Consider the following 18,893-nt stretch of genomic DNA (forward strand, 5'->3'; position numbering starts at 1 on the left):
CTTTTATATAAGTAAACTTCTCCCAGAAATTGTCCCTTTAGCAGATCATTAGTAGACAATTTTTAAATTTTGTTTAAATATTAATATTTTATCCCATACAGATTTCACCAGGTTTATCTTTGACAATAGCATTTTTATAGTACTAAATAACTGGAAACACAAAGTACTTGCACAATGATTAGGTGACTACTAAACTAATTAGGATACTTGATATAATAGGAAATAGTAAAACTGAAAAATTCAGAAGGGTGCAAAGGAAGTTAATTATCAATGGCTAAACACAAAGTGAAAGAAGTATAACAAACTAAATGGTATCTATAGCAATAGAAACAAACAAAAATAACACCTGCATACCATAATGATAATGCCTTAGATTGGTTATGAAAGGGAGATATCAGAAACCAATCCTGCCCTACCTCAGTACAGGAAGAGAACACTACACACAATATGGACTCAGAGGCCTATGTTCTTTTTGACTTTGTGTTAAAAAGGCTCTCAGTTTAAGGAGAAGGGAGATACTGAAGAAAAAGTGATGTGAGAACAAAAGATGCCAATCAATTGTTTCAAAGACACTATTATGTTAATAAAAAACAAAATAGGAGAACTTCTACGGTTTCATTGATTAATAAAGGGAAGAATGTTATTCTGTATTCACTAAGTACAAGGGATATTTTAGCAAATGCCTGGGTAGGAAATATCTGTACAAATGGAAAAATTAAAGACACTGTGATTACCTTCAACAAAGTATTCTGGTGGTTACTCATGATAATCATCAGGCGACCCTCCCCAAAAGTTTTGATAAGTAAACAAAAAGAGTAGTCCTACAATGGGGATACTAAAATCAGGCATCTGAGCCAGATAAACTACAGAGCAGCATGGCAAATGGGGAGGAATGCTGGCTTCACAGTAGAACGACATCAGTTAAAAGAAATTTTCATGACACAAGGCTTCATAGACCTCAGTTTATTCATCTGTATATTATAAATTCCTGACTAGATGGCCTCCGGGTCTTCCTTCAGTACCTACATCTATGAATTATCATCTTATGATAATAAGATTTCCCTCCAAAGTGATTTTGGATCAGTTGTGTGTCTGTCTGTCTCTTTCCTGCAGATTTTGCTAGGATTTTAAGTTTAGAAATCAAGACAGAAAGATGCAAATAAGAGAAACAGGACCTTTTATATTGTGCTCAGACATGATTACCCACCTGAAAATAAATTTCCTTAAATCAGATCTCATATAATTAGCACATTCATAATTGGTGCTTTATGAGTAATAAAACCACATTAAATAAAACCAGCAGCCAAGTATAACTGGAATTAAAGCAACTGACAACTGCAATTCTGCAGTTAAAATTCACAAAATTAAATGCATGGTGTTGACCAGAAGTTGTGGCATTTTGTAATGCTATGTATGCTTCCTCAACTCAGCTGCTGCCTGTATTGAGCAGAACAACTCTGTGTTATAAAACTATGGAGCAGGGCCCAAACCTGCTACTAAATCTCAGATTTGGGGTAGTCTCTACAATGTCATAGTTTAGAAAAGGACCACTTGCCAACGGTGGCCAAGACGAGACAGTGGCAGTAACTACATTAAAGTTACCGTATAACAACATCCTGTACTCTACCAATACCTAAAGTAAAAGGGCCCACAAAAAAATCAAAAAGTATAGCTGAATAAACAGAAGAATAAGTCATTGTTTAGGATAATATATTGGATTTTAGAATGGAGTCATGGGGCGGCTAGGTGGCAAAGTGAGTAGAGAACTGGCCCTGGAGTCAGGAAGACCTGATTTCAAATCCAGCCTCAGACACTTGACGCACTTACTAGCCATGTGACTTTGGGCAAGTCACTTGGTCCCAGTTGCCCTCCAAAAAGCAAAAAAAAAAGAATAGGGTCATGACTATATTATTAGTACTAAATGAATGGAAAACTAGTCATTAATACAGGGTTCTACTTCTCAATTAATGGACTGAACCACAAGCTGTTCTGAAAAATACAAAATGCAATAAAATTTACAGCATAACTTTATTAGAATAGCTTCAAGAAGGTTGACTGAAATTCTGATTAACATTAATATTCACTAAAATGGATGAAATCTGATGAAGATAAAAAAAGTGAGATTAAAAAATTCAGTGTTAAGAAAAAATGAACTTAAATTTTTTTGAAAACCAGTAGTAACATTCATCTTTTCCTTCTACCACCTGTTTTGGTTTGCTATGAATTTTCTGGTCAATTTCTCTACCTTTGTATAGGGGGAGAAAATCCCACCAGACAAACTATTATCTTTCCTATAATTTATTGTCCTTAATTTACAAGATTAAACTTATTTGAATTTTATTTCTCTAGGGGTCACTTAGTCTTCTCAGAAAGACACTCATTTTTACTCAAGAATGTTTAAAAATTAATCAGTATGATCAAGCATCATTAGTAATATAATACTGACAGTCATTATAAAACACAAAACCACAACTTTTTTAACACCTTCAACCTTTATGACCACATAATTTAGATTATCACGTTTTGCCATGCCTGCTGATGACTATTTTGTAAAGAAAAAAAATGTTTGCTAGAACAGTATTAAATCATACATGAAAAGAACTCAAAATTATGAAACTGAAAAAAATCTGTTATTTCCTTTTGCTTGCTGAATACCAAAGATAAAGTTTTATTTTCCTATTAAATAAACATACAAAGAAAATCAAATTTGTATGTTTTTTTAAAAAGGCCCCAAAACAATGACCTCACTTAAAAATTGAAGTTAAAAAAAAATCTCCCAGAAGGAAAAAAATAGGCAGTAAAACCTTAACAGAATTTCTCATATAACTTTGAATTCATAAGTAACATTTTTATTAAAATTAAATTTTATGTATATATAGATATATAAATGTGTGTGTACATAAATTATAAATTGGTACATGAAAGAGGAAAAAAAAACCCACAAAGGCTAACTACTCAAATGCACTATAAATTTGACTTTTGAGAAAGGCTCAATATTTTGATATGAATAAAAACTGTTTCAAAAGTAGTTCTTTTCTATCAGACCACAGAAAAACTGAGTATTCATAAATCTATTTTATTAATATTATAAAGACAGCACTACTTCAAAGAATATTAAATGTGTGCAATAATGCAAACTAAACTATTTTCATTTTCTTAATAAAAACTAATCTCCAAAGTAAATATTTTTTTATTTCACTGAAATTTAACATTTTCTTTGACAACATCAAAAAAATAATCCTACCTGTTTTGACCGAGGTCTACCCGGAGAAAATTTTCTTTTGGTAATAGCAGGTTTACCCATGCCAATTTTTGGAGTGACTGAGATATAAGTTGTTGGCATAATGTTTCCAGCAGAAGAATGTAAATTTGAAGGTTCACTGGGAAGCATATCATTTGCAGAAATCAAGTCCAAAGAAATTATGGAAGAAGAACATATATTTGTCTTGCTTATATCTGCTGTTGTTGAAAAACCTGAATCTGTCTCTGATGGTGATTTTATGTGTTTGTCTTCAGGAGATGAACCAATTTTTAAACAATTGTCAAATGTGGGGAGACATTCCATTTCAACAATACTAGATGAAACTTTACAGATTTCATTTTTTTCTGTTTCTCCTTGAGTCTTGTCTCTTACAAAGTCAATCTTTGCAATTAAAGCAGATTTTTCTTCACATGTAGATGGTAAAATTTCTGATACAGCAATGATATTCTCGGGTGTTAATTGTGGAGATGGTGATTTTTCAAAGGGTGCTGCTTGTTTGAATTCCTGTACTGCCTTCAGTTCCTCATCTTTTTGGGAACTCTGTGACTTTGTCAGAGAATCATCATTTTCTATCATGTTCATCTTATTTTCATTTTGGCCTTCATCATAAGATTGTACCATTTTGTCAGACACTTCCATTTCATCTTTTTCAGTCTGATGGGAAGCTTCACTTTGCATTTCAGCACTTAATTTATCCTGTGTGGTATCTGTAAAAAATTTAAATATGTGTGTGTGTGTGTGTGTGTGGAGAATTTAGATTATTATTATTACAAATTTTTTAAAAGGTCTGACTAGAAAGATAAAAAATATGCTAAGACATTTTCTGAAAAAACATACTATATACATAGTGTCAATGGGACACAAGACTTACCAGCTTCTACCAGGGTAACACTTTGAATAAAGGCTAATAGTAGCCTTAGTCAAATCAAAAACACAGGCTGAGCAAGCAGTCAATTCTTTGTTACCACAAAAAAAATTTTTTAAAAATAGAAAAAAAATTTTCTTAAGATACTATGAATAATTTAGGAGTAGACAGCACAATACCTTCTAACTTTGATCACCCTAAACCTTTAGGAATGGGATTTATGGGTCAGAAGTATATAAATTTTAATGATTTTTTAAGTATATTTTCAAATTACCTTCCAGAGTGGGTAGACCAACACATATATAGTTCCACCAAAACCGAGTATATTAGTGTGCCTATTTTTCTATAACCCTTAAAACATTGGACTGTTTTTCTCTTTTGTCTTCTTTGGCCAACTTCTAAGACTGAGGTAAAACACCAGGGTTGTCTATATTTGCATTTCTCTTATAAAAAGTCATATGGAACATTTTTTCATATAGGTAAATACAGTGCAATTCTTGAGAGAACTGTTTCTTTGTACCTTTTGGTTACATACCAATAGAAAATAGTTCTTAATTTACGGTAAATTCTCTATGTATCTTCAGTAGCTACATATGTGTGTGTGTGCGTGTGTGTGTGTGTGTATAGCTTTATACACATATATATTTATATATATAGTTTTATGGAGGGGGGAAGGCAAGGAAAGTGGGATTAAATGACTTGCCTAAAGTCACACAGCTAATAAGTAAGTGTTAAGTGTCTGCAGCCGAATTTGAAGTCAGGTACTGACTCCAGGGTCAGTGCTCTATTCAATGTGCCAACTAGTCACCCCAAAGTAGCTATATTTTTCATGGTAACCAAAAAAAACCCAGTAAACATAAGTGCACCATGAACTGAGGAAAAATCTGCACAAATTTTGGTATGTGAATATAATGAAGTGAATGAATGCTGGGCATTCAGGAAGAAATCTGGTTGTCAAAAAAGAAATGAGAAAATCATGGACTAAATGTAAGGAATACCGATTATACCCTCAGATGGGTTAAGTTTTGCTGAACTTTTTAGAAACCGTCTTTTTTCCTTTTGAAAAGATGTCTTAGGGCGGCCAAGTGGCACAGTGAATAGAAAACTGGCCCTGGAGTCAGGAGGACCTGAGTTCTAATCTGGCCTCAGACACTGGACACACTTACTAGCCATGTGACTTTGGGCAAGTCACTCAGGCCCAACTGCCCTCAAAAAAAAAAAAAAAAAAAAGATGTCTTGTCCTGGCTAGAGGAACAGGAAGATATATATTTGGAAATTTATGTGATTGGCAAACATAAAGACAGTAAATTTTTTTGAAAAAATAGTTTATTTCATCAGATGCAAATGGGAACTTCAATACTAGAATAAAACACAACTTATAAGCAAATTTAATAATAAAGATAACTTACCAGGAATTAGAGGACTGCCTGTTAAAAGTCTTATCGATGGAGTGATAGTCTTGATATTAGTCTGGTCTTCATCACAATCATGGACAGCTGATGGAAATAATTTTATAAAGTCTCCAACAGTTTGTAAATTTTTCATTTAATACTTAATCTTATATTATCAGGAGGATTAATTTAAGATTCCATACTTTCTTAACAAAACAATAAACAATTCAAATACATTATTACTATGAAGATTCTTTCTTCCTTCCCCTATACATACCTCAGGTATTACCTAAACTAAGGTTATTTATCTGTTACTTTCCCTATTTCAACCTATAGCATTTCTATCTGTTTTCTTTAATTAAAAAAATTATGTAATGTTATAAAACCTGAAAATTCAATCAATTTTGTTTTTTCTCCAAAGAATCAGTAACACTTAGCAAATAAGATTAAAGGAATATGGTATTAATCTCTTTACAATTTTGAAAAATCTCTTTCCCATAAATCCAAATTGGACAACTCCATGCATGCATGTATAAATGAATACACACACGTGCACCATAAAACAGTGCAGTTTCAAGTTTTAATGCCTTCAAAAGTCCAGATGCTACAAAGTTACAAAAACATAATTTGAATGTTTAATTATTTAATTTTTATTTTAATATGGTTGGGTATCCTGTCATGCAATATATATGTGTGACAGTTTCTGTATGAAACTTTCTCAGTGGATGGGTAAAAGTGGTCCTCTAGCTTGGCCAACTCTTACACCTAACCTACATCAAGCTTTTTTTTTCTTGTGGGGTTATATCAAAATTATCTAGTATGGATCAAAACCATGCTCTGTGGATGCTGTTAAGGCTAGGATTAGCCTAAAGCTTGGACAGCAACTGCTGTTCATCTAGAGTAATGCGTTAAGACAAATTTCATCTAGAGTAATGCAGAATACAAAATAATTCTCATATTTAATTATAGTAGAAGCATATCAGTAATTTAAAATCTGAATGAATCATTCTTTTTTAAAATATGCAGCACTTCTACTTCTAAAGTTATTAAGGCTCAAAACTGCAAAAATAAAAACTTTGGGAAACTGTCATTATATGTCATGTATATACTTTATATACACATGCACATATGCATACAAATGAGATTCTTTTCTATACTTTATTAGTAGAATTTAACATCCTAAACATAAATATACAGCAAGAAGTAGGGAATTAATAAAACAATAAAAATTTAGCATTTCAGTTACAGTAATAGTTGATATTTTAAACATTTCCTACTCATGAGATCAAGCTTTTTTTTTTAAATAAAAAATTAAAACAAATATTAAAAAAAACATTTAATTAAAAGTATACAAACATGTAAGGACATGATAAAACTTTTAAATCTAGATATGATTTTAACTTTCATCATCTGAATTGATATATACACACCAGGATGGTTAACACAAGATGAAGTTTTAGCATACCCTGAAATCTAAGAAGGTACCCTCAAACCCCATCAATTTTTCTACACAAGCTTTAACTTTTGGAATCATCATCTCATACCGGGAGTCTTTCCCTAAGCGTTAGGTTTTATACCATTAATTTCATATTAAGTTTTAATTCAGTGAGTTACAGAATATGTTTTTGTTATGTATGTGGAAAACATAACTATCTTAACACCTATTTTATTACAGATCCTCTTACCAACTGGAATAATTTCAGGTATTGAGTCTTGATGTAAAGAACTGCTTCTCGCAGCTTGGTCCATAAATACCAAACTCTCATCAACTCCTTCTGTTTCCATTTCATTAATAGAATCTTAAAAGGAAAACAATTTCTATTGATTAGGATGCAATCTATTATATGATTGGGGGGGGGGGGGCAATTAGGGTTAAGTGACTTGCCCAAGGTCACACAGCTAGTAAGTGTTAAGTTTCTGAGGCCGCATTTGAACTCAGGTCCTCCTGACTCCAAGGCTGGTGCTCTATTCACTATACCACGTAGCAATCCCTATTATATGTATTTTAAGAAGGCTAGTGGTTCTCTAGAATTCTACTATCACTTGATATATGAGTAGGACAATCAGGTCCTACTTTTGCTTCAACTCACTAAACCAAACCCTACAAAAATGACAAACTGATCCTTATACTTCTTGACATCTAAACTAGTACATATTTTAATCAATACTGTGAAAATGTAGAAAAGTAAAGAATATATCAAAGATAAATACAGTTAGTGCTAAAACATTCTAAAATTGGTATGTAAAAAATTGGTATAAGGAATGCAGTAAAAATCTATATAATAAATATGGGTTTTGCAATCAGAGAATATAAATAGAATATTTATTCTAGAATATATCATTTATGAGACGGGGGAGATCACTTCCCTTCTCTGAGGAACTATCTAGTCATACATAGTCCCGTCTAATAGAAAGGATGAAACAATAAACTTCACAAGTGCAACACTACAAAATCATTTCTATTAAATTTAAACTTGTTCTATCAGTCCAAAGTTCTAACCTATGGATTTTTTATGAACTTGAATATGTTATCCAACAAGTCTATTACCCAGAAATAAAACAGCTGAGAAGTTTTAAGCACTACATCTGTCTTATCTAAGCCAGTTACTTTTAAATAAACCCTTCTTCATACTTCAATGAAAAAAATGAAGCCATATTTAGCGTGTTCCTTTTGTCTCTCCAATTCCCCAGTGCAAATTACTATAACATTATGCTGCATCCTAAGCTCTGGTCATACAGGAATAAGGAGTCTTCTCTTTATCATCTGTTCTACTTGTGCTCCAGATACCATCAACTGCCTTCCCCTAATTTTTAATCTCTCTTCATCCACTGGCTGTTTCTCTATTTGCTTTATAAACCAACCCTAAACCTTCGTTTATATGATCATAAATTTTCAAACTTTTTTTCTTCCTGCAGGCTTTTCCAGACTGTCCATCAGGCCTAGAATATTGCCTTGGCTTCCTTGAAGATTCACCTAAAACCCCACCACAGATGATGTCTTTCCTATTTCCCAAGACTATTGAACCCTTACTTATACTTTGTATATGTGGATGTGTACGTGTACACACAAACACACACACACACACACACACACACACACACACTTTTTAACATAAGATCCATTAGAATGTAACCTCATTTCAGTGGAGTGACCATGTTTTGGCCCTTCATAGAAGGTACAGTGATAAACTTAATTAACAGGCACATAGTAAATTCTTTATGCTTAATGAAATAACCTCTACCTCATAAAATCCTTTTATTCTTTCAAGACAGGGTTCAACTGCTCAAAGGGTTATAAAACTATGAATACCCTAAGCAATTGGAGTTAAGTAACTTGCTCAAGGATACACAGCCAGGTGTTTCTGGGTGGGTGCTAAGTGTCTGAGCCCGGGATTCGATCTCCAGGTCATCCCAACATTGGAGCCGGTGCTCTTACTTGCTGTGCTACCTGGCCGCCCCAGTCCAAGACAATTCTGTAGGACTTATGATGAAAGGTGGTATCCATCTCCCAAAAAAGTACTTGAAGAGCCTGGACACTGATCAAATATACTTTTTCTTTACTTTCTTTTCTTTTACTTTCTTTATTGTTACTGGAGTTTTTTTATCTGTGTTTTCTATCACACAATGACTTACATAGAAATGTGTTTTGCATGACCATATGTATAACCTATGTCAAATGGCATGGAGAAGGGAAGGAGTGAACTTGGAGCTCAAAATTTGAAGGAAAAAAAGTGTAAAAATTGTTTCTGCATGTAATTGGGAAAAAATATTAAATAAGATTTAAAGAAAAAACACAAGATGGCTAAATTGCCATGCTCTAAGTGGACTTATTTTGCTAGTACACTCTCTCTAAAACTTAACTACTTTCTATTTCTTTGCATTTGTTCACTAATTATTCTTAACATGATTACATATGTACTTTTTTCTTCTGCATTAATACGTAAACTCCTTTCAAGTAAAATTATTTTCATTTTTTGTATTTGTATCCCAGCACCTAGTCATACCCCGGTCATAGCAAGTACTTAATAAAAGTGAACTGACCAATAATTCTGTATTTCTCCTTTTCACCTTCAGTTGTCTATAAAAAGTTGTCTATAATCTTTACCTTCAATTTCTTACAATCTAACCACATTACAGTTTTTTTCCAATAAATCTACTTCTCAATTGAGAATGTTCTTTCTAAAGTCACCAATGATTTTTGAGCTGAATTCAATCTGTGATTTTCAATCCTTAAGCTTCTTGACCTCTCTGTAATGTTTGACTACCAACCATAATTCCCTTTTAGATACTGTCTTCTCCTTAAAGGAAGCCAGGTGACACAACACATCAAGCACTGGACCTGGGAGTTGGGAAGCTCAACACTTGGAAGCTTTGTGTGCCTAACCTAGACACTGAAACCTTTCCCTGAAATCTCCTACCTCCAAGGTTTGGTGCTAGAAAATCTTTATCTCAGTGACTAGCCCAGATACCTAAGTTTTATGCTGCTATTTTATCCTAGTTCTCTTTTGTCCTCTTTGACTGATATTTTTTGGTCTCCTTTGCACAACACTCAGCCCTCTCTCTATGTGTATTCCTTAGAGCCTTCTCCTACTATCCCTTCTCTCCTTCCTGTAGACTAGGGTGAGCACCCTTGACTTAGGCCTTCATGGCCTGGCTGGATTTTCTCACAAGTCAATCTTAGTGTCTCCTTTTTTCTTAACCATATTCACATTATTAATCTTATCTCATTTTTCCAATACTCACATGATAGAAATTATGTTTTGCCTTAGGTTCTCTACTATACTTTCTTGTTTGCCAGACTTCTAAGGCCAGAGGTTTTAATTACCCCTTTAGGCTGGTTATTCTCTTAGAATGTTGCCATAAGAATCTAGGCTTATTTTCTTCCTTCCACTGTAGTTATCCATAAATTTTCTAGTTCAGAGAATTTGTGACCAGTTTTCTTTCTTTTTTAAAAGTTCAAAATGAAAAAACAATTTCCCAAGAAAGAAAAATAAAAAATAAAAGAGGTTGCCGATTATAACTAATCTCTACAATACTTTGTAATGAATTTAACATCTATCTTAGTTCTCTGAGATTATTTTTGGTATCCCCTCTTTTATCTTTTAAGGACATGAAAAAATGCTTGAATGATTCTTCACCTTTTGCGGGGGGGGGGGGGGAGGGGGGAGCTATCTTTAGCATCTGTATCTCCTTACTGCCTAGCACCTCCCACGGAAACAAAAAAATGTATTGTTAAAAACATGCACAGTCAAGCAAAATAAAACCTTCCAATGGCCAAATTGGAAGGTGAATGTTTAATTATACCTACTGAGTTCTGCACACTTTTAGTTTTATCCCTCACATGACAGATATCGATATTGTTAACAAAAGCTCTTATTAATGGAGAATAAAAAGTTCCAAATTTATAGGCAAGATTTTATTGGTAACGATTATCTCCCTATAAAGACTGACAATTGGGAATATAATTTTACAAAATTTTCACTGAAAAATAATTTAAGAATTTATAGTAAGTAGAACAGTGAAAAACTGGAATAGATGTTCCTAGAAAATGCCATAAGCTGGCAGAGCCAAGATGGTAGAAAAAAGGCAGGGACTGGCCTGAGCTTTCCCTCCAAATCCTTAAATAATGTCACAAAACAAATTCCAGAATGGCAGAACACACAAAAGGTCAAAGTGAAACAAATTTCCAATCTGGAGAGCAAAAGAGCTAGGATTACAGCAAAGAATCATCCACACATCAAAACTGAGTATAATCCTTCAAGGAGGAAAATGGACATTCAATAAAACTGAGGACCTTTGAGCATTCCTGATGAAAAGATCAAAGCTGAATACTAAATTATTTAAAAACACAAGACTCAAAAGAAGCAGAAAAAGGTAAACAGTAAAGAGAAATCACAAGACCCAGCAACACTACTACTACGTCTGCATCCCAAAGAGGTAACAAAAATATTTATTAACAGCTCCTTTAGTGGTGGCAAAGAATAGGAAATTGAGATGTCCATCAATTGGGGAATGGTGGGAAAGTTGTTGTATGTGATTTGATGGAATACTACTGTACTTTAAGAAATGACAAGCAAGATGTTCTCAGAAAAACCTGGGAAGACATATATGAACTGATACAAGGTGTAATGAGAAGAACCAGGAGAACATTGCACACAGTAATATTGCACGACAATCTACTGTGAATAACTTAGCTATTTTTAGCAATAAAATGTTCTATGACAATCTTGAATGACTTATAATAAAAAAAAAGCTATCTCCAGAGAAAGAAATGGTGGAGCCCGAATGCAGATAAAAAAAAAATACTTTTGTTTTACTTCCTATATTTGAGGGGAAGTGGGGGATGGAGTTTGGATGTGTTTTCTTTCACATCATGACTCATGTGAAAATGTGTTTTTCATGACTACACATGCATCATCTATGTCAAACTGCTTGCCTTCCAATGAGGTATAGAAATCTATCTTGCCCTACAAGAAAGAAAGGGGAAGGGGAAATGGGGGGAAGAGAATGGTGGTGATAGAAGGAAGGGCATACTGGGGAAAAGGGTAATCTAATGCATGCCATATGGGGGAAGGAAGAGGGGAGAGATGGGGAGAAAATTTGGAATTAAAAGTCTTGTGGAAATGAATGTTGAAAATTAAAAATGAATAAATTGATTTTTAAAAATTGCTTGCCTTCTCAATGCAAGGGATAGGATTTTGAACTCCAAATTTAGGGAGGGAAAGTTTAAAATGATTTTTTACATGAAATTAGGAAAAATAAAATACTAAATTTTTTTAAAAGAAAGAAAATGCCATAACCTAAATAAACGAAGAAATTAATGATATTCAATAGGGATGACAGAAAGAAGCAACATAATAGCCATTAAAAGGCTAACAGAGTAAAAAAATGGACTAAGCTAATTTTTTTCTTCTTGAATAGGACCAGATGCAAAACTGTGGTAACAGGTAGAAATATAGATTGATATGGTTTCCTTCAACAAAGAGAAATTAGGAGTTGATAAGAAATAGACAAGAATACACTGAAAAGCAGGGAATTAATCTAAAAGAGTAAGAATTCTAGAACTGAATTTCCATTCATTAGTAACTGTATTTAACAAAATAATCCTTGCATTAGGAAAGTCAGATGACAAATCTGGAGTGATTTCAAATTTCAAATTACAATGATTCTAGTGGTTAAATATTCTACCTGTTATTCTGTTAATATAGTTATTTTATAAAGTACTCATCTATTCTTGTTAATCCATGAGTGTTGCTGGCAAATGACAGTTTTTAACAATTTTTCTTATTTATAATTACTGTTTCTGTTTTATATTAGTTATATAGTTTTCCTCATTTTCAAACAAATTATCTAATGCTCTGTACTCTTTATTAATCCTCTTCTATCAGGGTTGAATTTTCTTTAAATCAATTATTAAGCTTTTTAAATTAGAATTTATTAAGATCAGATTGGCATTTCTGAACTGCAAAAAAATTATATAAAAAATATGAAAAGAAACTGAAAACAAAGCACTGTTAAGAGTAAAACTAAATTAGAAACAGACTTCTATGACTACATCAAATTAATCTCTGTAGTATCATCACCACAACAACCATAGTTACTGGAGATCCTAAAATAAAGGGGAAAAAGAGGGCAGCCGGGTAGCACAACAAGTAAGAGCACCAGCCCCAGTGTCGGGATGACTTGGGGATCAAATCCGGGCTCAGACACTTAGCACCCACCCAGAAATGCCTGGCCGTGTAATCTTGAGCAAGTTACTTAACCCCAATTGCTTTTTAAAAAATAAATAAATAAATAATGAAGGGGGAAAAAAGCGTAAACGAAAGTTAACATGCATGGGGTATTAAAACACCCCATAAGCAAGGAATTATAGTTGGAATATAGTAAGGATAGGTCTTTCAGATGTAATATAAGGGCACAATATGTAACAGTACACTCACTATTAATACAGCTTCAAGTCCCACCTACAAGAATACTTTTCTACTTCTGCCTCAAAAATTGGAGAAAATTCCTATTTAGTAGTCTCCTCCTAACTCAAAAGCTCATCATCTGAATCTCTAGCCGTACACACTTCAAACAGTTCAAAGAGATCGGCTTCCAAACTATTTCCACCCCTTTTATTTCACTAAAATAAATAGATATAAAAATAAGAGAAAACATCTTTAGTACAGTCGACATGAAAAACTTTAAAAATGCTCTTTATAGGTAAGGAAGACATCATAGTCCTTGTAAAGTATTTAAAGAAAAGATCTATGATTCTCATTTTTCAATTAGTAGTAAATTAGAAAACAATATTTTTGTGCCTATGGAAGTACAATATAAATTGTTATTTCAATACTAATGAAACAGAGGCTAAAGTTATTTCACTAGCTTGAAAAGAATGGCATTTGTTAAAAGTTAAGTTGCAAACATATCTTGAATGGTTCAACTCTTGGCCCTGGAATTATTTATGCTTCATATCAGCAACAGATGATTAGTGGTCGCCATTTAAGAGATAAATACTTCATAAAATGTTTTCATAAGAAAATAATCTCAAGTTAATAAACTGCTTGATGAAACCTAATTATATAGGTTTTTGAATATATGTGATTAGTATATTATTTAAATTATTATTCAATAACACAGGGATTATTAGTCTTTACTGTTTCAAGAGTATTGTCTGCCAGGCTAAATCAATGGATCTCCTAAAAGAAAAATTTTAAGTTCATAAATAAAAAAATTATAAAGTAAGCCAATTATATGTTCAAATATAATTATCAAGCCATATTCTACTTTGAAAACCAAGTTTATTGATTAGAAGTTAAAAATTGGTGTAATAAAGTAAATATCTATTCTCAAATGCTTGAGCTTAGACTTTTGCACACTACCTTTTAATGCAAAAAGCTTTCTAACAGATTAATTCATTTTTAAAATAATCAATTTAATCTTTGATTTTTATTCTTCCATGTCATTCTTTGTATGTGAAGTTACTCTTAAAAAATAGATAATTCAATCAATGACTGCTAAACAGAGGCTAAACATGTATATTAAGATAATCATAGCTATTTTGTGGGCATTTTGCTTCCTTAATGCAAAAAAATAAAAACAACAACAAAAGAAAAACCAAACCAAAACCTAAATGACCTAGAAAATCTCCCTCAACTGCTGTTTTCCCCTAAGAATAATATAAAAGGTTTTCTCAGTGTTCTTAGAATAACCTGCCTAAATGCTTTTGAAAAACCACTTATATATTATTCTTTACATATTATTATATTGAATATTAAATAAAATTAAAAATAATATAAAATATATAAATATTATATTTATATTATTACTTATTATTTGTTATTCTTTCAAATAACATGATATTTACCTTCTTCTAAAGTCAATCTTTCCAAAAATTATTTTGAAAACTAAACCTCACTATTCCCTTAGTATATATGTATCTATGACATTTGCAGTCAGCCTTGCAGGAAGGAAGATATCAGTACAAATCCTGCCTCTGATATGAACAAGCTATGTACTGATTAGCAAGCTTAGCCAGGGGATGCAGTAGATACAGCACTAGAACTGCAGTGAAGAAGATTATGAGTTTAAAATCTAGCACAAGCATAGACACAAGCTATGTGATTCTGGGCAAATCATTTAACCTCTGTTGCCTTACTTTTCTCTCTGGTAAATAGGAAAAATAGAAATTCCTACCTCATAGGCTGTCAGGAAAATGAAATAAGACATTATTTGTAAAGGTCTTTACCAATCTTTTAGCATTAAAGAGTAGCTATTATTTATTTATTATATCAATCCCTTTCAGTACAACAGGCAAACTTCTAAGACAATAACTTAATAAAAATAAAAGCTGTCAATCTACACTGATGGGCAAAGTTTCTGCCCTAGGGAGTTCTTCTGATGAAATTCCCAACATGGTTCCAAAATAAAGCACACACGGATTTATTTTTTCAAGAATTCACTAAATAGTTCTTCAAAATAATATTTTGAAGAAAAAATACCAAATACAATGCCATGCTAACTCCTACCAAAAAATTTTTGTGAGTAATGATTATCATAATTTATTTCATACTAATCAATTCTATACACTAAGTTATAAAATTAATTAAAACTATTCAAAAAGCTTGCTAAATACTGTTGTCATTTCTTTAAACAAACTGATACGAAGAAGAACAAAGAAGATATAGAAAACAACTACATCAAGTACATAGAATAAAGACAATGGATGATAGAGGAATATCCAAAAACTTTTATTTTGCTTCTAATTTTCTCTAAAAATAAGGATGTTTAAAAAGCTGACAATTAAACAAAAAGGTTAACATAAAGTTATTATTCAAGATAAATGACAGGATAGTTTTAAAAAATCTAGAATATGAGGCAATATTGGATAGGGTTGTCAAAAAATGTAATATCCTTAAAAAAAAAAGTTTAGGCGACGGCTAGGTGCCACCTAGCAGTGAATACAGCACCAGCCCTGGAGTCAGGAGGACCTGAGTTCAAATGTGACCTCAGACACTCAACACAAAACTAGCCATGTTTGGGCAAGTCACTTAACCCCAACTGCCCTTCCATCCCTCCTCCAAAAAGAAAAAAAAAAGGTAATATCCTCTTAAATATCCAGAGCAATGGAAAAATCCAGTTAGGATATACCTAGAGTATTGTGGTATTCTGAATAAACACATTATTAGAAGGATTATTTATGAAGAGGAGTACATGTAAAGAAATACAAGACAGTTAGATCAGGTCTGTAGAAGGCAACCATCAATTCAAGCAAGTAAGATGCAATAGCAAGATTAAAATACCTCAAAAGCCATAACACAGAAAAGGGATTAAACTTGCATAACTTGTTCAAAAGGGAAAAAACAAGAAAACTAGGGGTGACAAGCAGAGTTGAAACACAGGTTTTAAAGTGATATAATGAAAACTCACTATTAATATTATGCAAATTTAGAATTAATTGCTTCAGAGCAGAGAGTTGGAGATATTAAAGGAGATAGCACCTAAACTTCTTCTATCTGCTGAGAATTTTTAGATATTACGTTTCTAAGTATGAGTCCAACATGTGCCATGATAGAATTCTGAATTTTGACTCAAAAACATGGATTCAAATCCCTTCTCAGATGCATCATAGTTCAATAACTTCCCAATTTCATAGTCTCTTTAAAATTGTTTTCTCTATTCTTCAATGGAATAATATCAATAAGAACTACCTTAAAGATTGTGAAGATCAAGTGAGTAATGATAGTAAAATATTCTGCACACTGTGAGCCACACAGCAACATTAGCATTTAAAATTATTACACAAGTTCTACTATTCCTTCTAATGACAGCTGGATTATCTCTGTGGTTCCTTTAAACTTTAACAGTCTATGTTTTATGATGTTACATAGATAAAACAAGCAAGATATGACACATTTTCTTTCACATATAACTGACAGTCTCAAATTCTCTTTAAAAAACAAATTTACTGACTATATAACTACTCATATATATAACTACTATATCCTACCAATGATACTGTTCTCAATGTTTTTTAAAACTATGTATGTATTTCTTTTGCTATGCCAGAAATTCTGTTAATATTAATTAGGGGACAAAATAAAAGGATTTTCTTTCTAAATATATTTTGCTGAGTTAATCAGAAGTAACATTGCTTTGAAAAAGAAGTTAAATAACTGATACACTTAAATATAATCCAACTAAAAGGAATTTTTAACAGATAATACAAAAAAAGTTATAAACAAAAGTACCGCAAACAAAAGAATACTTTAATTCTAATTTAATTTAATACTATATAAATAATAAGCACAGTAGTTACAAATAATAAATAAAACTAATATAAGCTTTGGTTAATTTCATAAACTATATTATATGTTTTAGGCTATATATTACACATCTTATTTTGTAAACTATATATTGTATATTATTTTATACTTGAATAAACTGAGGCAGATGAAGGTTAAGTAACTTGTCCAGAGTTATACAGCTACTAAGTATCTAAGGCTATATTTGAACTTAAGTCTTTCTGACTCCAGACCCAGCACACTATCTACTGTACCTGCTAGGTGCCCCAAGGAAATAGTCAAGGATGCCTTGAAGGTTTTGAAATCTGGATGACTAGAAAAGATAAGACTCCTTCCCCTAAAACACTAAGAAGAGGTGGGTTGAGAGGTAAAGATTATGTATTTCTTTTTAGACCTGAGTTTGAGACGACTACAGTACACTCTGTTGAAGATATATAACAAACATGGGTCTGAAGCTCAGGAAAACACTATGGCTACATATTTAAATCAGAGTAATCTTTACAGAACATTAATTAATCAAGGCAACCTGGTGCTATCACCAAGCAAAGGTGTGAAAGTAAACAGAAAATGAACTAAAAAAAAAAAAAAAAGAGTGACACCCAAAATAAGAAGGGAGCCCCAAAAATGCTGAGATGTGTTCAAAAAAGTAAGAAGAAAAGGACAAGAACATGACAAAAAACTCAGGGTTCTCATACCTACTTAGGTCGACCAAACCTAGAATAAAGTTTCCACCTAATAACTTGTCCCAAAATCTCACCTACCAGTCAGGAAGGTCTAACAAAACCCAGATCTAAGAAGTAATGGTAGCCCCTGACTCAGCTAGTGAAATCCAAAGGTGGAATCCCATCCATTCACTGACTTGCTGACAATTTCACTGTGGTCTAATGCAAGCAAGGGTGGGGAACTCGGGGTCTCAAGACCACATGTGGCCCTTTGAATCCAAACTTCACAGAATAAACCCCCTTAATAAGAGGGTTTGTCAGGCCCTAATACTAAAAGTGCCCCACAAGGGCTGGCAGTTGGGGGTTAATCCTTGAAGAAAGTACAGATGATTTCTGCTTTTATTCATTTCCGATTTTTTTGAGTTACCTCAAATGAAATCTGTAATATCAATGCACAAATCTATCCATGGCTGCCCATTCTCATGATTCTTGTCTATGTCCTCTCACAAAGTCACAATTAAGTGTCTTCTAAATGTGCTGGGGCCTTTTGATTTTGTTGTGATTTTTACCTAGACACCAGAGCATTGTTACAGAAAATCCAGTGGTTATCTTTTACTCTCTGCATGTGACTAATCCACCTGGTTTACCAGCAAATTCTTTTGATGACATCCCTGATATATCAATTCTTCATAATTTATTATTTTTAATATAAGGCGGCAAGTTCATTTCTAATATGTGCCTCTATTTTGCTCAGTAAGTCACCTTCACTTCAATTCTTTGGAGACTGCAATATTTAATGACTAAAAAAAGATATGAAATCTTTATAATACAAGTACAAAATACCAGTAAGTAGCCTGATACAAATCAGTTTGAATGTTCTGAGTTATATATCTTCTCATTACTCCTTCTTTTACCTTGGTAGTT

General features: G+C 32.6%; 1 protein-coding gene across 9 annotated transcripts in view; it reads right to left on the minus strand.

Annotated features, from left to right (window-relative positions):
• The window catches only part of KMT2C (lysine methyltransferase 2C), a 336,336-nt gene that overhangs the window by 139,615 nt on the left and 177,828 nt on the right, over positions 1–18,893 (minus strand). For all 9 annotated transcript variants that reach the window (XM_069084226.1, XM_069084177.1, XM_069084204.1 and 6 more), the window contains 3 exons: positions 7,204–7,317; positions 5,537–5,623; positions 3,245–3,969 (listed from right to left, as the gene is read on the minus strand). In XM_069084226.1, the coding sequence (XP_068940327.1) occupies positions 3,245–3,969; positions 5,537–5,623; positions 7,204–7,317 (926 nt within the window). The remainder of the gene's footprint in view (positions 1–3,244; positions 3,970–5,536; positions 5,624–7,203; positions 7,318–18,893) is intronic.

The sequence above is a fragment of the Petaurus breviceps genome, unplaced genomic scaffold (genome assembly GCF_028583685.1).
Source record: "Petaurus breviceps papuanus isolate PSGF00001 unplaced genomic scaffold, PetGlider_PUasm1.0 115, whole genome shotgun sequence".
NCBI classification, from domain to species: Eukaryota; Metazoa; Chordata; class Mammalia; order Diprotodontia; family Petauridae; genus Petaurus; species Petaurus breviceps.